This window comes from Hyperoodon ampullatus, assembly GCF_949752795.1.
Source record: "Hyperoodon ampullatus genome assembly, chromosome: 1".
NCBI lineage: Eukaryota > Metazoa > Chordata > Mammalia > Artiodactyla > Ziphiidae > Hyperoodon > Hyperoodon ampullatus.
Genome location: NC_136914.1, coordinates 162,733,687 through 162,755,597, shown reverse-complemented (window position 1 = coordinate 162,755,597; position 21,911 = coordinate 162,733,687). Strand labels below are relative to the sequence as shown.

The 21,911-nt window shown below is 55.8% G+C and overlaps 1 protein-coding gene across 1 annotated transcript in view; it reads left to right on the top strand.

Moving 5' to 3' along the window:
• The first annotated feature begins 3,088 nt into the window (after positions 1 to 3,088).
• The window catches only part of WDR1 (WD repeat domain 1), a 40,103-nt gene continuing 21,280 nt past the window's right edge, over positions 3,089 to 21,911 (top strand). Inside the window, exons 1-5 of the mRNA XM_079704954.1 lie at positions 3,089 to 3,119; positions 3,591 to 3,712; positions 14,081 to 14,171; positions 18,770 to 18,917; positions 20,145 to 20,325. Of these exons, the coding sequence (XP_079561080.1) occupies positions 3,104 to 3,119; positions 3,591 to 3,712; positions 14,081 to 14,171; positions 18,770 to 18,917; positions 20,145 to 20,325 (558 nt within the window). The 5' untranslated portion in view covers positions 3,089 to 3,103. The remainder of the gene's footprint in view (positions 3,120 to 3,590; positions 3,713 to 14,080; positions 14,172 to 18,769; positions 18,918 to 20,144; positions 20,326 to 21,911) is intronic.

Sequence of the window (21,911 nt, the reverse complement as noted above, 5' to 3'; positions counted from 1 at the left end):
CAGTTTCCCCAAAGCCAGCCTAGGAGTTTTCCTGGAGAAAGACTTAAGGAGTTGCCCCAAAGTGGAGGTTTTTAAGAGACACTATTTTACGTGCTTTGGAATTCAGTGCAAAGTCATGTGATGCTCTTGTGGCTCATTCTCTCCAGGATGAGAATCAGCAGCTTCCTTTAGCTTGTCTGGTAGGCCTTTCACTAAGGATTGGAAAAACATGGTCCCTGTTCTCAAGATGTTTACAGCAGGGGTAAGCAAGCTGGATTAATCCAGCAGGCCCAGCAACAAATGTTAAATGCTGCTTACATACAGTTTAAGAATTCAGTTGAATGGACTCTGGCCTTAAACTGGGGTGTCAGGGAAGGCCCGGAAACAGGTGCAGTAGCCCCAAGGCAGGCGCTGTGCCAGTGGCAGAGCTGAAAGACTCGGTGAAAGAGCAGCTTGAGAGCCAGGCTAGATCAGATTTGGTGAAGGATTGAATGTGAGGGTGAGAATGGGTGGGTGAGGTTTCTGACCAGTGCAGCTAGAGAGATGGGGTCACTGGTCACTGCAGGAAGGGACCCCCCCAAAGGAGTCCCGTCTCATTCGCTTTGGTTTGGTCCTAGGCGCCTTCTCTGGGACATTTCCGAGGTGCCAGAAGGCAGTTTCAGAAGTGAGGGTTTCAGAAGTGGCTGGACAGACACAGCACTGAGTCACCGGAGTACAGTAGTTTCAGGGTCCCCACTGGAGGCCAAGGTCACATTGTTAGGTGGTTGTATTAAAGGCGTAGGTGAGGAGTAGGAGAAACCGAGGAGAGCTGGAAACACAGCTAGCCACAGCTCAAGTATCAGAGCCCTTACAGCTGAAACCACCAGACCAGGATCACCCCAGAGAAGAGCACCCCGCACCCCTCTTCCTTCCAACTGCCGCAACTCCCTGCCAAGTCACACTGTCTGCGACTTCTGTTTTATAAAGGCCAGCATCCCCACCACACCCAAACTTTTCTCAAGCTCCCAGACCAACCTAATTTACTTGTAAGCTAAAAGAGCCATAGAGCCTAGCATCCTGCCAGGGGTTTGGAACTTAATTCTAAGTAAATTTGCTTTATAATCTCATTTTCACCGAGTCCAATGAGGCTTTACCCACATGCATAAGGGCTTGAGGCTGAGGCCTCAGTTTTACTTTCAAGTCAGTCCTTGCATTACATAGATGCCCTAGGGATGAACTCAAGTTATCACACCTGCTCTTAACCCAGTCCCAATAAGGGTGATAATTAAATCCTGGTTTCTCAGAATAATTAATTACAGCTCCCACCTGTAGAACACTTGTTTTTCATTTCTGCTTTAGAAATCTCACCCTTATGTACAAAGACAACATTTCTAGGGTCCTTCAATTCACAGAACTACCTTCCCATCTACCCTGTGCCAGGGACACACTCCCAACAAGAACAGGGAACGGAGTATCAGGAATGCACTTGCAAGGGCTGGAAGGTTGCAGTTCAAAATAAGGTGCTCAGGGTAGGGGACTTTCACTGAAAAAAGTGACGCGAGCAGAGCATTTAAGTACTTTTCAGAGTAATTCCAGGTAGCGAACAGAGGTGAGGGGGGTACCCCGCAGGTGCAAGAGCAAGCCTGGGGCATTCCTGGGGTACCAAGGAAGCTGGGGTGCTGCAGAAAGCAAGCAAGGGGAAGCAGAGCTGAAGGCAAAGGAGAGTAAGATGGAGTCTCATGGAACCCATCACACAGGGCCCAGTAGGCCACGTTAATCCCTTTGGCTTGAATTTTGAGATTCCAAGCACCTACAAGTTTTAAGCTGAGGAACAGATTTCATTTTCAATTTTGAAACCAACAGGCTGCAGTCGGGAGAGCAGACTAAGGTGAAGGTCGGGGAGCAAAAGCCAAGAGACCAGATAGGAAACACCTGCGTGAACCCAGGTACGACTTCAGGGCTCTACAGGCCAATTAAGTGGAAGACGCAAAAAATGAACCTGGATGCAGTTTGAAAATAGAGCGAACAGGATTTCCCAGTGGATTAGATCAAGTCAAGGATCACCCCGAGGTTTTCTAGTTTGGGCTTCAGGCCCTTTAACATATTCTCACATTTACCCTCCCCTCCCCCAATTCCGATGGAAAGACAGTAGCCCCCAGCCCCTGCTGAAAGGTGAGGTTCAAGGTATTAATAACACCTCAGAATCCTTGCTTCTCCCCTCGCAACGAGCCGCTGCCTCGCTCTTACAAGTGGAAGCTCCCTTTCCCTTCTGCTTTCTTCATTAGAAAATAAGCCCTAGTTTTCTTTGAACCTACATCCCCTTTGCTCTATGGCTTCCTAGCTTTCTAAAAGGGAGTTTTGAGAGAGCTCGGCCCTGCAAGGTACATCCCTAAAGTTCCTCCTGCCAGCTGCTTTTTTCGAGGAAGGGCGACTCCCAGTTAGTCTCGCTTTAAAAAGAAAGAAAGAAAAAGCACTCTCCTATGTTTGCAAAACCCAAGCTGGCGCCTCACAGCTTCTGCAAACAGCAGGCGCCCACCCGGCCGGAAGGCTGGCGGCTCGGGAACGCCCGCTACGCAAACACAGGCAGGAAAAAGGCTTTCCCGGAGCGCTCCGCTGCTTTCAGCGCCCGCAAAACTTCAGCAAGAAGCAACCTCGAGTACCCCAACCTTCCGCCCACCCTTCCCCAGCGACCCCCACCCTCACAAACCTCGCCCACCAGTTCCCAAGAGCAGCCTGACGCCCAGGGCGGCTGGCCCCGCCTTTTCTCAGGGCCGAGAGTGACGTCACTTCCGGGGCCGGGGTTCCCTGGGCGGGGCCCGCGCGGGGGGAGGGGCGCGGCCAGGTCCGCGCAGGCTCGCCGGGGCCGCTGCCTCCGAGCTGAGCGCTTGACTATATATGGTCAAAGCTGGGGGCGAGCCGCGCGCGGGGCCGCGCTTCCGGGTTCGGCGCGTACTCAGCGGCAGCGCGCAGGGCAGGGCGCGAGCCGGCCTCGGAGACCCGGCCTCGGACCGCCCCCTCCGCGCACTGCACGCCCGGCGCCGCCTTTCGGCCCCTGTCCCCGGCTCGGCCTCGGCCCCGTCTGATTCTCGGCGCGCGCGGCCCCGGAGGCTCTCGGCGAGCGCTGCGCGGTAACAAGTGGGCAAGGATGCCATACGAGATCAGTAAGTGCCGCGGCCCGGTGCCCCCGGGATGGGCTCCGGCCCTGCCTGGCCCCCTCGGCCATCGGCGGGGCGCGAGGAGCGGGCGGCCTGGAGGGGTCCCCGGAGCGCGGGGGAGGGGTGCGGGCGCAAGACGGTGAGCGACCCGCCGCCCTCGGGGTTGCCGCGCGGCGATCCCCGGCCAGGGGGACGCCCCAAAGTTGGCGATGCGGTCGGAGCCCCGCGGAGCCCCCGCATCCCTGAAGGGCCTGGTGGAGAGCGCGGACCAGGAAGTCGCGCCGTCCCCTGCGCTCCTTCAAAGTGGCGACCGCCCCTCCGGGTGGAGGCAACAGGTGACCGGCTGAGACCGGCCCAGGGCCCTTCTCCTTTCCCCCCCCGCCTCCCCTCCCCTCCCCTGCTTTCTGTCCTCAGCCCGGCGGGGGGCCGAGGCAGGAGCTGCCCCTCATGTGCCCTGCTGCGTTTGTGTCTCTGCAGAGAAGGTGTTCGCCAGCCTCCCCCAGGTGGAGAGGGGTGTCTCCAAAATCATCGGCGGCGACCCCAGGGGCAACAATTTTCTTTACACCAATGGAAAGTGCGTCATCCTAAGGAACATCGACGTGAGTACCTACCCGCTTCCCCCCACCAGGCGCTAGTTCCTTACCTGAGCGCAGCTCCTGGGTGAATTCTTCCCCTTCCACCACCTCACCGGCCGCCCAGCGGCCTGGGGAGAGGACGCCACGCCCCCTCAGCCTTGGGAAGACACCTCGGAAGCCCAGGAAGACAGCTTCAAATTTATACAGGCCCAATTCTCTTTCTTCGTGGGGAAGCTGAGGCTCAGATTAGTTCAGTTCAAGAGAAGAAGGGTTCGAGGGGTGGGACCTTGACCTTGGGGTGGTTGGTGACTTGGCCTCTCTGAGTCCCAGTTTTCTCATCTGTAAAATGGAGGTGATGAGATGAGGCTCCCCTCCACTTCCCTCGGCTGCCTGGGCCCCCTGAGTGAGACGCTACATCCCTCCAGCCCAGCATGCCTGGCAGACACCCAACACTGGTTAAATGGCACTCGTGTTTAATCATTTCACATCCAGGGTCCCCCAGTGTGGCAGAGCCCAGACTCACAGCCAGGCCTCTGCATTTCAGCCTGGTCTTCCACCTACAAATCTGAGCCCCAGTGCAAAATCAGGAACCAGTGTTTTCCCATGAATCATCTGCATGGGCATCCTGTACCCAGGCTGAGAATGCTTCTAGAGCCCACTCCTTGGGAAATCCTGGAGATTTTCCATTACTGCTCTGTAATCATTGAAATGACCCAGTCTGCTGGTCAGTCTCCCGGCTGCTAGGACGGCACGCGGAAATCTTTCTTCTGCCTGCGTCAGCTGAGTGGTGGGGTGGGGTATGGAAGCCAGAGGTACCAACATGACCATTTGGGGGTGTATGGGGGGGTTCTCTTGAGCTTGGGGTGGGGCCTTGTGCACAGTTTGTAGGTGGGTGATTTTGATTGGCAATGCCCCCAAGGGATGTCAACTTAAATTCACATGTGTTGTGCATGATTACCCTTGGGGGGTTGGAACTGTCGCTTTTGAGATGCCCGTGTTCTCAGGAACCTCAGGGCTGGCTGAGGGAATGAAGGGGCTCTGTGGGCCTTGGTTTCCTTGTCTGTGAGAGGAGAGGCCCCCTGTGTGGAATGAGGTGCTTCTGGCTCTGCCCCCATCTCTGTTCAAGCCAAGCAGTCTGCTGGGAGACAGAGCTCCATTTGGCAGTTTCTCCCCTGCCCAGGATGGCTGGGCACCTCACTGGAGGGGGGTGGGTGGGTGTGAATGTGCCTTGAAGGTGCTAACAGCTCCTCTTCTAGATACAGATTCCTAGAAAGTGGATCCCGCCTTGCTCAGAACTGGGGGAAACATTACCAAGGACTTAGATCATAAAGATCTGGAGGTCTCCAGAGAGGTCCTGAGATATTGAGAAAATAAAAGTTGAGATGGCCCTTAGTAGATAGATACTCACTTGTAGTTTGTCAAATAAAATGGGCGAAAGCATTCTCAGGGATACAGTACAGTGGAATGAATGCTTGGGTTTGTCCCTAACGAGGCACACACACATCATGGCAGGCTACACTCACTTCCAGATGGGAGACCTCACATGAAGACATACTGTGTGTCTGGTACCATGAAAGGTTCTTAATCTTCAGCATCTCCTTTATACCCTGCCCGCCACCCCCACCCCCACCCCACCCCCCGCAGTAGACCCATTGCTCAGAACTGGGGTCAGGCTCAGCAAGGTGAAGGTAGCCAGTAACGGGAGCTGCTTCCAGTGGAGGAGCTGTTTACAGTCACAGACAAGCACCCTCTTTGCAGGAGGCATTCCCTGACTTGTGGAACCCATTCTGCTTGTTCTTCTGAGCTTTTTATTCTTATCAATACTCCAGAGTTTACTATTCTCTTTTGAGGGTGCATCTGCTTTCCTTTCCTATCTATTTGTAAGTTTCTACAGGGCCAGGACAGCATTGGGATGCTGATGTGCTCCTTCCTCTCTGTTCTGGACATACATCATGCATTTAGGCTTTTGTTCAATGGGGGTGGACCACTGGTACTTGAGTAAAGGGGGGTACATTTTTAATTAGGGCAGAGTACCCCTGGGAAAAAGACATGAATCTAATGAACATTCCGGAAATAGGAAGGAAGGTGATCTGGTTGGAATACAGGCTCAGAGTAGAGAAGAGACATGAAAGGGAGGAGGGGACCAGATCGTGGAATGTCCAACACATGTCTGATTGGCAGCTCATACTTAATGTGCCCAAACCATATTTGGGTTTCCCATGTGTCTGTCCCTAGAACAGCGATGCCACTCCCCAGCTGGTCAGGCCCCAACCTTGGACTTCTCCTTGGTTCCCCCTTCAATGCCATATTTAGTTCTTCAGTTAATCCTATTGACTCTACATTCAAAGACTTCAGAATCTGACAGAACTACTCATCCAAGCTACCATGCTCTCTCGCCTGGATTGCAAAAACAAAAGGCTAACCTGGTCTTCCACCCTGGCCCTCCTCTAGTTTGCTCTCAGCACCACGGCTGGTCCAGTTATATTAAAATATGAGATCAAGTTGCTCCTTTGCTCTCCCCGACCCACCGAGGCTGATAGGGCCTTGCTGTCCAGTCTTGCACCTTTGATCTCACCTCACTGCTCACCTTCTCCTGCTGGCTCCAGGCACCCTGGCTTCTGTGCTCTCCCTGGAGCACGCTCCATATGGGTCTCAGGACACGGGCATTGTTGTGCCCTTTGTCTGGATATTCTTTCTTCAAATAGCTGCATGGCTCACTCCCTGTCTTGCTTTATGTTTCTGTTCAGATGTTGCCATGTGGCAGGGGCCCCTCCTAAATAGCGCTCCCATCCTGGCCTTCTCTGCCCTTTGGTGCTAATGGTGCATGGGGAGCCAGCCAGCGAGCAGCCACCCTAACCTGCTATGTCCTGGCCTAGCACAGTACCTGGCATGTAGTAGGTTCTCAGTAAGTCATTTATTGATTGAAAGGCCTTGAAAGCCAGGCTGTGTCGTGGAGATAATAGGTAGCCACTAAAGGTTTCACTGCATGGAAGTAAGAAAGGCTTAGCCTGGTTCAGGCTGCTGGACCTAAATTGTGTGGCATCCACCTTTATTAACACCAAGCAGGTATCAGACCCTTGCTGACCTTCCACTTGGAGCCACGGCTGTCATTCACTTTATTTCCTTAAAAGTTGTTTTGTGAACCCAGCATAACGGCACTTCTTAAGCTGGTAGAAAAGAGTGTTTCTTATCTATTTTCTTTCAACACATCCCGATTGCCACACCTTGGAGAGGAAATTCTCCACAGTTAAAAGCATGCAGTGATGTGGCCGTTCAGAAAGGAGTATTCCAGAAGGAGGGAACCTGATACACTCTTAACTCTAGGGCTGCATCACCTAGATGTAGTCTGGGAAGGTTCCTCCCAGTGTCTATGAAGGAGCCTCTTCATATTCTGAACTGCCCAGGATCACTTCCCTGTAAAACAGCTTTGGCAAGTGAGCCTCCCGGCAGAGTCCCCTCTACTGCCAGAAGCAGCCAGCAGGTTTGCTACAAGGGCAAATTTGGGGCTTCCTTTTTAAAATAGCCAGTCCCTAAATTCCAGAACTAATATATATATTTTATATATGTGTATACACACACACACACACACACACACGTGTGTATACATACACACGTGTGTGTGTATATATATTTGGAAAAAATGATTTATATGAAGTTAAACTCCAGGGAGCACAATATCTGTAGCAGTTTGACGTTGCTCTGCTTCCAGTCACAGGATCAGTGGCCTCATCTCCTTGAACAGAGTCTAGACCAGGTTGGGAGATGTTGAACTTGAGTGCTGAGTTTCACGCAGGATGATCTGCTGCCAGTCATGTGCAGAAGGGCCACTTGTGCGTCCCCTTCAGGTGGGGGAGAAGGACTGACCTCGTCCCTTCTGTCCCATTGCACGTGCCTGCGAGTCCCTGCCGCGTGCCCAGGATGGCCGCCGGCCCCGCGGGGAGCGCAGACACAGAAGCCCTGCCTGCGCGGAGCTCGCTGCCTTGGGTGGGAGTGAAACGGGCCCCCGGGTGACGGGAGGAAATAGCGTGTTTGATTACGGCCTGGACAGAAAGCCAGCAGGCAGCACACGTGTGGGGTCGAGGGCAAGGAGAGCACTGAGGAAGCTGGGGCTCCGAGAAGGCCCCGGAGCTGAGTGGAGCCCGAGTGGTGGGGACGTGCCTTACTGGCTCCCAGGCCAGTGACCCTCCGGTGCTTTGGATGTGACATCAGTGTCACCCCCTCCCCCGCCCATTGCCAGTCGTGGTGCGGTCCCCCATGTGTCAGCTGGCTCTGGGTGGGCACTTCCATTTCGCTCCCCACCACCCTTCCCCCTCCATCTCCTTTACTTGAGCCCGAGTTAATCCTGTTACAAGTATTTCTAAGCACCTGCTTTGTAGTGAAGCCCATGCCTAGTTCTGGAGACACCCCAGCAAAAGCGTGTCCTCATGGAGCTTACAGTCTCCCAGGGAAACCGACACTCAGACGGGACTGATGCTGAGAGGAGGAGACGTGCCGTGAGGACTTCTGAGCAGCTGGGAGCCCGGGGAGGGACCAGTCAGTGGAGAGGGGGTAGCGAGAGGGCCCCGCACAGGTTGTGGAGTTTTGTGGCTGGAGCACTGGGGTTGGGGGGAACGACAGGCAGGCAGGAGAGGGTGCGGGGCTCTGGTGCTGGGGGCCGGGCAGCTCTGAGACAGCCCGGCCCTGACCGGAGGCCACCAGAACCATGAAAAGTTTCAGCAGATAAGCAGTGCGGTAGAGAACTGGTTCTGTATCTAAGATGTGAGGCGGGAGGGAGACCGGTTAGGAATCTGCTCAAAGATTAAGGCATCATCAGCTGGTTCATCGGATCCTCGATCCTGGGTCTTGGCGTTGCCCACACACATTCCATCTTGCCGAGCCCTGCCCGCAGCCACAGTGCCTAAGATTAAATCAGTGGTTCTCAGTGAAGCCGTTTCGCCCCCGCTTCCACCCTGCTGAGGGATGCTTGGCAATGTCTGAAGACATTTTTGTGCTACTGGTATCTAGTGGGTAGAGGCCAGGGTGTTCCCAAACATCCCACAATGCACAGGGCTGTCCTGCAGCCCAAAGTGTCAGCAGGGGTGATTGGAGAACCCCAGTAGGTAACATTCTAACACACCAGGTTAGCACTTTAAAAGAAGTGTGTCCTGAGTGCTTTGGGAACAAGAGGGAAGGACCAGTGCCACAGAGCCGCAGGGAAGGCTTCTGGAGAAAGGGCACTTTTGAGTTGGGTTTTGGAGGGTGAGTAAGAGTTCTCCAGGAAGGGCATTGAGACAGCAGAGATGGGGGGGAGTCTAGACAGGGAGTACAAGTGCATGGAGGTTGGAAGAAGTGGTGAATCAGACCCGGGCCCTGCCCTCTGTGGAAAGCTTTGTGGGTATAAGAATGGCATGTAGTCCAAGGTAGAAAGTACTAAGGGCAATGGAGAGGGAGGTTAGGGAAGGTAGTGTGAGCTTTCTGGACTGGGAGAGATATTTCCAGCTTGGAGCATCAGAGAAGGCTTCTTGGAGGAGGTAACCTTTGCCTGAGGTTAAAAGATAATTAGGAGAAGGTTATCTGGAACCGGGAAGTAGGGAAGATATTCCAGACTGAGGCAGATAAAGGGAAGAGTGTCACAGCTAGTGATCTGATAGAGGAGGGACGAGGGCGGAATGGGAAATGGACTTTGGACCGTAGGTCCAGACGTATGGCTGCGTTCCTCTGGGTGAGAGGGAGCCTTGAAGGTTGAGCAGGGCAGGCTGATTGCCCTGTGTGTGAAGTCACTGGTTCACTGCTGGACCCTGGGCCAGCCCAGAGGAGGTGCAGGTGTGGGGAGTTCTTCGGAGGAGTGAATGTACAGTGCTTGGTGTGTTCTCACCACCCTCTGAGGCACTGTGATCAGGCTGAGCCTCTGGGTTCGGACCTGCAGGTCTGGAAGCGCAGAGGTTTGTGGAGCTGCCTGGCAGCTGGGTCGCTCTGTAGTCATTCGAGTTGAGCCCTTGTCGCCAGTGAGCAGAGGGCCCTGCAAGTTGTGTTTGCTGCACAGGTCCCACCACCAGCGCCTGCTTTTAGGAACTGGCTGTGTTTAGAAAGCCAGTGCTCTGGAAACTTAATCCTCCTGAAGGTCGTGCTCACTTTGCCTGGTTTGGAGGAGGCCCAGGTCCTTCTCTGGAGGCCTCCGCAGCGCTATGTCCCGCAGCTTCCGTGGTTGGGCGGCCTCCCCGATCCCTGACCTGTCCATTGGGTTCACGGGGGGCCTGGTGTGCCATGGCAAGCCGCCATGCGCCGTGGCCGGAGCCACCCCTTAACCTTACCTGTAAAGTGCGGTGGTGACCTCTGACCTCAGCACCTGAGCCTCAGGACAAAGGAATGTGAGAGAGCCTTGAGGGGCTCTTTTAGTGACTTCCCACCCTGTGTTGTGGAAAGGTGTTGAGGGGGAGACTGCTTAGCTTGCTGCTGGTGGGGGGCTCCGCGCACAGGTGGGAGGTGGGAGTGGCCTCCTCCTCCAAGGCACCTGCACTGCTGGGCCCTGAACCAGCCCTCTGCAATGATGGGATCAGAGTTGGGACGTGGAGAGCCTGGCGGATCAATGGAAGGCAGATCCGAGCGGTTCGAATTGGGGTCAGTCCGAACGACATTGTCAGGATATTGTCCCGGTCCCAGGAGGGGCAGGAAGAACTGGATGGAGTCTGGCTGGGGTGGAAAGACAAGGTGGGGTTGAGAGCTGTGGCAGAAGATGGGACAGGGCTGGGGCAGGCCTGCAGGGTGCGGGGGTCACAGGTAGGGGGCAGGGCAGGGACAGTCCCGAGGTAGAGGGTGAGGGGCAGGGCTGGGGTGAGCCTGGGGTCTCGGTGAGATGACAGGAGGTTTTCACGGGCTCTGCCTGCCTCTGCCCACATCTGCTAGGGACCCACGGGCCTCAAATGCCAGGGCTTCCTCCTGGTTTCTGCCTGAAGTCCCTTGTCCCCTGATGGGGGCAGGGCAGGAAGGAAGTCCCAGGGAGGGGCACCCCAGCTGCACACCCTCTGGCAGGGCAGAAAACCCAGCCCCGCTCTGAAGGCCTCCCTGCGGCTCCTGGAGTTGGCTTCCTTCCCTTCCTGTCTCATTCCCCGTTCCCGAGTGCTTCCCCAGATAAACCGCACACCCCAAATCCTGTTCTCCCTGGAAACCGCGGAGTCAGGAGGGGAAGAACTGCTGCCCGCCCTGAGGGTCTGAGTCCTGACCCTGCTGGTCTGCAATGAGCCTGGCCTGCAGTGGACACGTAGGGCACAGGGAGGCATCATCTTCAGCTCAAGCAGCCGGCCTCCCTGTGTGCGGAGCAGCAGGGAGAGGTTGCTGCTGGTCGGATGCATTATGTTCTTTATGTTCAGCCTGGAGAACTTGCCCCCAGTCGTATTGGGAATACGGACGAGGTGCTGTCTCATCCAGCCCAGAGCCTGCTAGGAGGCCGTGCCTGCTGGGGATGACCCTGGGGTTTCACTCACCCTGACCATTCAGGGGGAGGACTTTTTAGGGGCAGAACTTCCTCCCAGAGCGGCTGCTTACTCGTCTTCCACCAGCCACCCACTCACCCTCTAAGGGCAGTGCCAGGCTGTACATCCAGCGTGGGCATTGCCCTCGGTGGGATGGCTTTCCCATCCGTAGTGCCCACGTGTGGGTGTGAGAGTCCTCGGTCAGCCTCGAAATGGACAACTGAACAAGAGCCTTTGTGACGGCCTGGCCACAGACCACTTTTGCCAACTTCTCTGTGAGGGAAGTTGTCTCTGTTAGAATGTTCAGGTACAGAGGACTAACCTGGGCAGGGACAGGTGGGGTTAGACGGACGTTTAATGGATCCTGGGGCTCATCATTTTATTGAGGTGTAATTTAGGTACAATAAAATCCATCCGTTTTAAGTGCACAACTTGAGTTTTGACAAATTGATACTGTCCCATCACCACCGCCATGATCATGGTACAGAACGTTCCAGTTACTCCCAGAAGTGCCCTCTTGCCCCTGGCCCTCTGTCGGCCTCTCCACCCTCCCCCCAGGCCCTGGCAGCCCCGACCTGCTTTCTGTCACTGTGGGCTTACCTTTCCTAGACTTTGATCAGAAAGGAACCATGCAGTGTGTTCTCTTTTGCGTCCGGCTTTGTCGCCGAGCGTGGGCTTTCGAGGCTCCTTCCTGTGGTTGAGGGTATTTAGCAGTTTGTTGCTCTCTGTTGGCCGAGTCGTATTCCGCTGGATGAACAGTGCGGTTTGCTTCTCCAGGCACCTGCGGGTGGATGTTTGGGTTGTTTCCACTTGGGGGCTGTCACGAACCTTCAACCATGTGTGTCTTCTCGTGGACATGCACTTTTCTCTTGGACAAATACCTAGGAGTGCGATGGCTGCATTTCTGTATAAGTGTATCTTTATAAATAACACGCTGAACTATTTTCTGGCTGTATTATTTTGCATTCCCACCAGCAATATATAAGCATTCCAGACTGTACCCCACCCATCCTTGCCAACAGTGGTGACATCAGTCTTAATTTATTGACTCTAGTGAATATGTCATGGTTTCTCCTTGTAGTTCTGATTTGCATTTCCCAAAAGGCTAACGACATTGAGCGCTTTTTCATGTGCCTGTTTGGCATTCAGAAAATCTTTGGATGCCTGATATATTTCTAATTTCATTAAACAAATGTTTATTCTGCAATGGATTAATTTATGAACCACATACATACTGTATCATATGATGCTAAGTGTTAAGTGCTAGGGGGAAAAGGACTATGTAAACTTTTTCCCCCCAAAAAACACTTATTGAGCATCTGTTATTTGCCAACTGCTGTGATGGCTAAAGAGATAAATGCACATGAAGCAGGTCAAAGAAACGTTGGAGGAGAGGGGCAAGAAGGCCAGGGACTGGTATGTGTCATAACTGCCTTAGGGACGTGTGAACTGCTTTGGAAGCACAGGAGGCTTCGCGCAGATTTCTCCTCAGTTAGGCCTGATAATTGGGTGTTAGCAGGCAGGGAGAGGTGTTGCTGGCGAGGGCACGGCATTTACGGAGACAGGGGGCTTACAGGAAAGGCAGGAGTTTGGTTGCCAGGGCTAGAACTTAGGGGGTGCTCCTCCGGGCTTACTCTGGTGGGAAGGAGGCAGGGGGGATCCCGCGGCCGGGAGGCTGAGAAGAGTCCAGGCCTCTGACCTTGTCGAGGGGCGTAAGGAGGGGGTGAGGGAGGAGACAACGGGGTGGTCGTAAGAGGTGGGGTCAGTTGGGGGTCAGGTTAGGTGTGCCTGCAGCAGCCTCCCTGGGACCCGATGTGTCCACAGCCTGTGGGAAGCTGCCTCTTTTCCACGGGCACTTGGCTCGCGGAAAGCTGTCAACGGGTATCAGGGATTAGACGGCTCCGTCTTTCTTCCCTCCTGGGAGAAGGCTCGGCTGTGGAGACAGATGGAGAGCATCTCAGCACGTGCTCCAGGTTTGCTGAGAAGCCTTGGTTGTGTGTGCAGGGGGTGGAGGGAGTGCCGTGATCTACTTAGAGTAAATTCTACGTTGAAACCGTACTGCAGAGTAGCAAAGATGCTCCTGGTCCCAGATGCTGGCCCTGTTCTTGCTGCAGAGTCCAGCCAGCCTTGGATTTGTGCCACAAAAGGCAGTTTCCCAAACGAGGGATTTGGACGAGGAGAGGCTCCTGGCTGCCTGCCCCCCTCTGTTGCCGCACCTCCAGGCCAGAGGCTCTGGTTCAGGTCAGACACTGCCTGGCAGCCTGTGGTAGAGTTGGTTCTGAACAGGGGAGACCCGCTTTGAGGGAACTGGACTCAGAGAAGGCAGCAGCAGCCGGCAGCTCCCCAAAGTGGGAGAAAAGGAGAGTCATAGGTTTTTTTCTAATTTTTTCTAAGTTTCTAATGAAACTTGTATTTCCTGTATGTATTTCACAAATACATATTTGCTTGTACTCTGGCAAGGAAGGAAAAGCAGACAAAGGAAAGAAAATCACCTCGAATTTTATAAAAGAGTTAAAAACTACCTAGAATTCTATCACCCAGGCAGGTAAGTGTACTTCTGGATTTTTTTTTTTTTTTTTTTTTTTTTTTTGCTGTACGCGGGCCTCTCACTGTTGTGGCCTCTCCCGTTGCGGAGCGCAGGCTCTGGACGCGCAGGCTCAGCGGCCATGGCTCATGGGCCCAGCCGCTCCGCGGCACGTGGGATCTTCCCGGACCGGGGCACGAACCCGTGTCCCCTGCATCAGCAGGTGGACTCTCAACCACTGCGCCACCAGGGAAGCCCCTTCTGGGATTTTTTTATGGAGGTTTTGACTTCAGTATTTGTGTGTGTGTATGCGGTGGTGGAGGGGTGTTATTTTCCCACCCAAATCCATTAATCTGGAGAGCGGAAAGCAGTTTGCCTGCTTCTTGGTTCCCTGTGTTCATTCTGGTCTCCTCCCTGCAGAACCCGGCCATTGCTGACATCTACACGGAGCACGCCCACCAGGTGGTGGTGGCCAAGTACGCGCCCAGCGGATTCTACATCGCCTCTGGAGGTACCTGTCTGTCCTCGCGCATGGCTCCTTGGCCCATGTGGTGTGCCTCGCCTCCCCCCAGTCCTGGGACCAAGCTGGGCGCCTGGCTTGGGAGGGTGGGGGGTGGAGGAGGCAGGGAGGAAGAGGGAAGACCCTCAAGGAGCGTGGGGATGGCAGGTGGGGCGAACGTGATGAGTTGCAGTTGGGGCTGACAAGGAAAGTGTAAGCCAGCAAAAAGCCCCTTTCCAGAACTCTAGCTGGCCGTGTTCCAGCTGGTTCCAACTCGGAGGTCAGTGGAGATGCTCATGTGAGGTTGGCTGGAGGCCTCTGCGGGCAGCTGTACCGTGATGTATTGGAGCCCATTTTGTGTGTGTGTGTGTGTGTGTGTGTGTGTGTGTGTGTGTGTGTGTGTGTGTGTGTGTGTTTCTGACTTGTAGCTTTGTCTCATGTCACCTTTTGCTGTTCCGTTCCCTGTACCGAGCACAGCGCCAGCTTCAGGCAAGCACTTGTTCCATTGGTGGTCAGGCCCTTGGCTCCATCCAGCCAGGCTTTTGTGTGGCTCAGTGGGAGGCTGGGCAAGAGGAGGGGCATGAGCTCATCACACTGTAGGATGCTCTATTCACCCGATTCTTCGAGGTTGGTCTTTTACTATTTACAGATGAGAAAGGGAGGCACACAGGTTAGCGTGGCTTACCACGAGTCTCCCATTCGTTCATTCATACACTCAGCAGATGTTGGCTGTCTTGCCTGTGTCCAGCCTGGTCTCAGGCCCCATGAAGAGCCAGGTGGATGAGCTGATGTGGGCCTCATCAGCCTCCCTGGAGAGGGACAGAAAGGAGCAAATTGCTGAAGGAACTAACGGCCAGTGGGGGAGGGCCGGGATCATACACCCCGCTGGCCGTTTGTCTTCAGTGCCCTCACTCCCTGCATGGCAGGCAGTGCAGACCTGTCCCTGAAGGGGTCACCCCTTCCTAGCTGTGCAGCCTTCCTTAAATAACTTACCTTCCTGGGCCTTAATTGTCTCTTCTGTAAACTGGTACTGTTAGTTCCTACCAGATCGGTTCGGGCAGGACCCAGTGCAGCAATTCATGTACAATGCCTGGGGCAGCCCTGGCACTGGTGGGCACCACAGGGGACCGTGGTGTCTGTCACTGAATGCCCAGACACACCAGGGTGACAGGCGTGCTGGCTGACGGCTAATGCTGGCCGCCCGGGGTTGTGTGTGAAGGGTTCGGCCAGGAGCTGGCACAAAGTGGTCACTTCATGATTTTTATGTTTAGACCTACTCTGACTCCATCTGTAAAACTTGCTCTAATTTATATCCTCCGATTTACTCTAGCCCTGTGATTTCCCCGCCCCCCACCCCTGCCTGCCAGCAAATCTCCCCTTTATTTAAAGCGCCATGATTTGGGCCTGGTGCCTTTTAAAACCGTGTCTTCTCAGGAAAGAAGTGTGGTTGGCACAGCTTCCCTGGCTGCTCTTTGAGCTGTGGCCCAGCTGCTGAATCACTCACGAGCCCAGGCCTGCCCTCCGGTCCCCAGGCAGGTAGTTTAACCAGACAGGAATCACGGTCTTCAAATGCTGGCGCAGAGACTGTTGCAAAGGACAGTCCACAGAAGTAAAGCCTCCATCTGACGTTTTCCTCTCGTACAAGCGCCCTGACTTGGTGGGGGAAGTGAGGGAGGTTGGGCTGCAGGCAGGCGTGGGCGGTGTATTTTATGTTTCTAGTGAGCTGGCCCTTTGAATGGAACAAAGACCACAAAACATTTACTGCAGAGATTAGGGCTCTGGGCTAAACGTAAAAATAGTGTGGTGTGTAGGGTTTGGAGATGAGGTGCTGTGCCCTCTGGCTAAGTGGGTTACCCGGCACCCAGTGTGCCCGGGGTGGGGCTGGGGTCCCTGAGGGCAGGGATCCCCATATCTCGGGAACCCTGCAGTCACTCCCAGACTGGTTTCCAGCCTCAGATCTGCGAGTCTTTAGATCCCTGTAAGTCTGGCTGGTCCACGTTCTGCAAAATGATCGAACCTTCTGGAAGGCCCGTGGGAGGAGCCCATGCCAGGGGCTGGACCTCCAGCTCTGAATGAGACGGCAGGCTGTGCCCTGGGGGACCCTGGGTCCTGTGTGATGGTTCTCAGGGTGGAGCCATTCCGGGGCCCGATTTCCCTTTCTAGGGGATCTTCCCAGGCTGCGGGGTAGAGGCTCTCCTGGATAGGGTTCTCCGTGCCCTGAGAAGGATGTGAGGGTTGCTTAGGTGAGGCACGTGGGAGGAGAGACCAGGCCGCAGAGCCAGAGCGGGTGTGAGCAGAGGCCACCCCCGCCGCTGCTGCCCCAGCAATGCTGGTGTGCGTTCCACACCAAGGCGGGGTAGGGGGCAGGCTCACCACAAACGGTCATTACCGGATGCAGCTTATTGTCCGGGAGGAGAACTGTTCCCAGTGATGCAAGGAGGCCTTGTTGGAGGGAGGGAGCCTCTTCCCCACTGTCACCGTCTGTCCCCTTGCACTGTGGTGCTTTTCTCCGTAGTCCTGTAAGTGCGTGGACGTGTGTGTGTGTGTGTGTGTCTGTGTGTCTGTGTGTCTGCCAGCAGATGCCTGGTCCGTGCTGCGCCCCCAGCACCTGGCACAGGGCCTGGTACCCAGGTGCACCTGGTCAGGGCCGCCCTCATCAGATGGGGCCTGAGCGCCTGGTCTCCAAGCCCCACTGTCTGTTTCTAGCCCCAGCTGCTTCTGAAAAGAATCAAATGCATGAGTTGGGCCCATCAGAAGAGGCTGATGGTCCGGGCAGGGAGACAGTGGAAGAATGACTAGGATGCCTGGCCTGGAGGGGGGTTGAGCTGAGGGAGGTACAAGCGGCAAGCGGGTTGCCCGTTGAGTTCAAGGGGTGGAGAGCTGAATTCAAGGGGTGGAGAGCAGCTTCCTGCTGTCTAGGGGTGGGGAGGGGAACGGGCTCGGCCTCGTGCCTGCAGACGCTGTGTTCTCCATGACTCCATGTAGCGCCCTGGGCTGACCTGAGCACGGGGACCACACAGCCCGGCGTGTGCGTGAATGTGAGCACGCGCGTGAGTGTGTGTTTCCTTCCTGTACACACAGTGCTCCTTTTCTGGCTCCAGCCTCTGCCCCTTCCTTTTCTTTCCCCGTTGGCCCATTTGTTTAGTCAAGGGACTTAACTGGCTCCGGTCAGCCTTGGAGCTCGCCTCGGGCAGCGTGCCAGGCAGTCTGGCTGGACCTCATCCAGAGACCAGGGCCCCCGGGACCTGCTCATTAGTGCTGTTCACAGGGAGGCCAGCATCTCATCTGTGCCACGGCGGACGTGAGCCCCGTGTGCTTGCCCACGGGGAGGGGTCTCCAGTGGCTTCTGCAGAGCCTTAGTTAATTCACTGACAGTGAGAACTAACTCTAACTCGTTACAAGTGTCTGCGGTGTCCTAGGGCCTAGTCTAAGGCTTTATACGTGTTGACTCATTTTATCGTCACAGCAGCCTTCTGGTGGCATGTTATCCCCCCTCTTGTGGGTGCGGTTGTAGGTGGTGTTTTAGGCCTACAGAGCCGTGTGGGGCAGGGGCCGTGTCTGCAGCCGACACCCACCCTCGACTGGACCCGAACAGAAGTTGAAAGCTGTTCCCACTGGAACAGTCTGTAGACCTTGCGTTCAGTGCTGAAGTGGCCAGGGGTCGTGGATACAACTCGAGCTTACATGCTGGGGGAATTGGCCCAAACCTACATGGGGCTGAGGTCTTAGCCTCAAGAGTTAGTTTAAAATGCTCCACTTTTCCTTCTTATTTGGGAAGTCAGTGCTCAGTTGGGAAGGGGATGTGTCGGGGTTGGTGCTGGGAACTTGGTGATGGGGTGGTGGTGGGGAGAGAAGGGGATGTTACTTTATCACCCATCCGTTGCAAATGCTGCAGTGAGAACAGGCCTGGCGTCAAGTTCTGCCTCTAGCAAGACTCCTTCCAGCACCCACCTGTGTGTCTTACAAGAGGGTCTCACTCATGGCTCAGCCATGAGTGGTGGGATGGTGCCTCGCTCTACCGAGTAGGGGCTGCCGATTGCCTGAGGCGGGGAAGGAGCTCGGAGGGGAGTGGGGCCCCCGTGCGGGACCCAGCATGCCCCAGGCTGCCCAGCTGCACACACAGCAGTGCCCTCGTTTGTACTGGTGACTGCAGCCCCTGCACGGGAGATGCAGTGTCACTAGTACTGCCGTGTTTTACAAATGAAGATCTTTAGCTCCTGAGTGTTAGGGAAGTGGCCCGGGGCCTGTATGCCAGTTAGGTAACCCTCCAAGGAAAGGAATACAGTCATTTCCCAAGCTGCTTCCTGGGCGGCGGGGGGGAGCATGGGGGGGTTGCCACCGTGGGTCCCTGGGCTTCCTGTCACCCATGCAGGGCTTGAGATCCCTGTGATGCCTGGAGAAATGTAGAGACCCCCTGTTGGTCCTCATGGAGGCAGCAGGCTCTGATTGACGGGGGCTGGGTGTTGTTTATCTGATTAACACACACGCCTTCTCCCAGCTACGCCCGGCCAGCTCCAAAACCCTGGGTGGTGCTGGGTGGCCATGCCTTGTGCCCACGTGGCCCTGGCACAGTGGTGAACGTGGCTCTCGCCGCCCCGTTGTGTCCGCAGATGTATCTGGGAAGCTGAGGATCTGGGATACCATGCAGAAGGAGCACCTCTTGAAGTATGAGTATCAGCCTTTCGCTGGGAAGATCAAGGACATTGCTTGGACGGAAGACAGTAAGAGGATCGCAGTGGTCGGGGAAGGAAGGGAGAAGTGAGTCTGGCCTCGAGCCCTCCTGCCTGTGTCCCTTGCTCTGCTTCCTTTCCCGCACGCCCCCGGTGGGAGGGGTGCAGTGACGTCGGTGCAGCTTGGACTGGTGTGTGTTGAGTCCTGTGGGTGCTGGGCTTCCTTCAGAGTGGGCTTCGGCAGCACACAATGGAAAACCACACGTAACCACGGGGAACCCCCAGGGTTTGTCTCCGGGCCCAGGCGCCTTCTCTGATCTGATGTCCTTGGCCCTTCACCTCCCAGAACCCCAGCTGTCCTGCCCACGTTCCAGGCAGCAGGAAAGGGAGCAGGTGAAAGCGATGCAGCTCCTAAGAGTGCTATTGCGGTCCCTCCCAGCAGCAATGCCACGACCACCCCTGCCGAGAGTGAGGCTGGTTGTGTTCCCTAGTTGGGCGCACCCCATGGCCACCTTACTGAGGAGGGAGGAGGGGGCGACAGGACGCTGGGTGAGCGGCCCCGGGGGGCTGCTGCACTCACGGGGCCGGTGACCAGCAGGGTCAGTACCGCAACCCAGGTGTCTTATTCTGAGTGCAGTCAGGGTTCCCTCCCCGGCACCTCTGCCGCCCTCAATCACTTGTACTTGGCAGACACTTATCTTTGTTTCCCTTACCTAGAGGCTCCTCGTAATGTGTGTTCTGATAGGTGTTCATTCTTCCATAGCTTTTCTTCAAGTCATTCCTGTTGGTCTTAATTCCTTTTTCATTCAGTCACAAATGGTAACCCAAACAGTACATTTTCGTTGACTATTGACTGCTGGTTGACAGTAAGGCAGCATCTCCGTCCTAGCAGGGGATGGTAACCGATGTGTCTCCTGGTCCCCAGCCCAACCCCAAACCCCGCCCCCATCCACTGCCCCGCCCCCCACCCCTTATTAAAACTGCTGTGAAACTGATGAAGCCTCGAGCTGTTCCCTGGCAGGTGCTTTTAAGGCACCTTCATGTGGGAGGCTCCTTGGGTCTGGGCCATAAGACACAGACATGTAGTCCCTTCCCAGAGGCACTTGGGACTGCTTCTGCTTGTTTTCCTATCCTTCAGACAAATCCTGGGTGCCGTCAGTGTTGGCTCTTTTGGGGAGCGTGTATGAAGCACAGCTGTGAGCAGGGCCGCCCTGCCAGCACCACTGCCCTCTGACTGCTGGGAACACAACTGCCCGTGGAACACAACTGTCCCAGGACTGACTTTTCTCTCCTGTGACTCCCCTCCTGGGTAAAGGTTCGGAGCCGTCTTCCTGTGGGACAGCGGCTCTTCTGTGGGCGAGATCACGGGACACAACAAAGTCATCAACAGCGTGGACATCAAGCAGAGCCGGCCATACCGCCTGGTGACCGGCAGCGACGACAACTGCGCTGCATTCTTTGAGGGGCCACCATTCAAGTTCAAGTTCACAATTGGCGTGAGTGGGCTTCTCTGGAGGGTGGTTTTTCGGTGAACTTTATGGTTTGTATGTGAAGCCAGTGGAGTCTAGACCTGCTAGATGCTGATGGCAGAAGGTCACGGGCGCACAGCATTAATGCCAGGATGGGGCGGGGGTCGCCCTGGGATGATGGGTGTATTTCTGGGTGGGGGCAGGCACAACTCTGATGCTGTGAGACCAGGCGAGCATCCTGGCCCGGAGGTGCCTTGTTAGAAAGGGGAGCCCAGGCCCAGCAGCAGCCTGCCCTCTAGTTGTACCAGCTTGAGATCCACTGAGCCACCAGAGTGGCAGAGGAGGTGGGCTTCCAGGGATGTCTGGTTTTGTCCCCTCCTGCACCTCCCCGGGAGAGATGATGAGGGCAGGGTCACACCTGTAAAGTGACACAGGGTGAGCAGAGTTAGGAGCTTTGCCTGCGGGTATGTGCTCTAAACGCCCCAGTGGAGTGACACAGGTTTTGGGTATAAATGGCTCGGGGCCTCAGTCCCAGCTCTGCACGTGCTCCCTGACTGAGGCAAGTGCCTGAACCCTCGAAGCCTCACCTTTCCCGTCTGCAAGATGGGCGTGGAGACATGGACGTGAGAGCATTTTAACCATGGATTTGATCTGTGCATAGGGCCCGCAGGCCCAGAGCGGCCCACAATGCTTGTTTCCTGACGTGGGGTCTGAGGCTGGAGCACAGAGGAAGGGCGCCTGGCAGGGGGTGGCCCTCAGGCCGGTGTCAGGGTAGCCATGGTTCTGAACCTGCCCTCCCAGTTTGTCTTGTGAAAACACTGGAAAGGCAGCCAGCACCAGTGGTGGAGGTGGAAGTCAGCGCGGAGGATGCGCGGTGCTTTACGGCCAGCTCTTTCCTTTGGAGGTGGCTGGGCTGGGGTTGGCCGAGGCCTGGGGACGTGTCTCGAATGTTACTGGCTGGCTGAGGAGTCCTGTTAACTTTGATGACAATGCAGTGAAGCACGAAGAGCAGGCAGGGCGTGGCCGGGAAGCCGGTGACGGTCCTCAGCGGGTCCCCAGGGGAGGGTCCCTGGGGACAAGACTCGGGCCATGGGCAGCATGACCAGACACAGGTAGGTCTCGGCTCGGGTGCAGAGGGGCTCTCCAGGTTACCTGTTTGTAGTGAAATGGGGTTGGATTCATCCCGGGGCCACCAAGTGGGGCCTGGCTGGCTTCTGTGCCCTGCAGGGCAGGCAGCCTGGAGTCCCTCCCGACACCCCACATCTCCCAGAGGCTGGCTCTGGGGCTGCTGCTCATGGGGAGGTGGTGGCACTGTGTTGGAGGCCATGGTTCAAGGTTGGTGTGTCTTAAGTGGGATAAAGTACCCTGGGACACCGGTGAGTCAGGCTGAGTCAAGTAACTGGGCTTCCTGCACGCCGCCCGGGGGAGGAGGGAGGGGAGGTTTCCTTGGCAGCGAGAGGCCGTCCCAGCTCGTACCCGTGAAGTAGCCCCGCTCCCCACGCCCGCCACACATGTTCTGTTTGGCTTCACGTGGCCATAATCTGGGCTGTGGATGGGCGGGGCTCCTTTCCCTGTCCCCACCCCCGCAGAAGGATTCATTTCTTCTTTGCAGA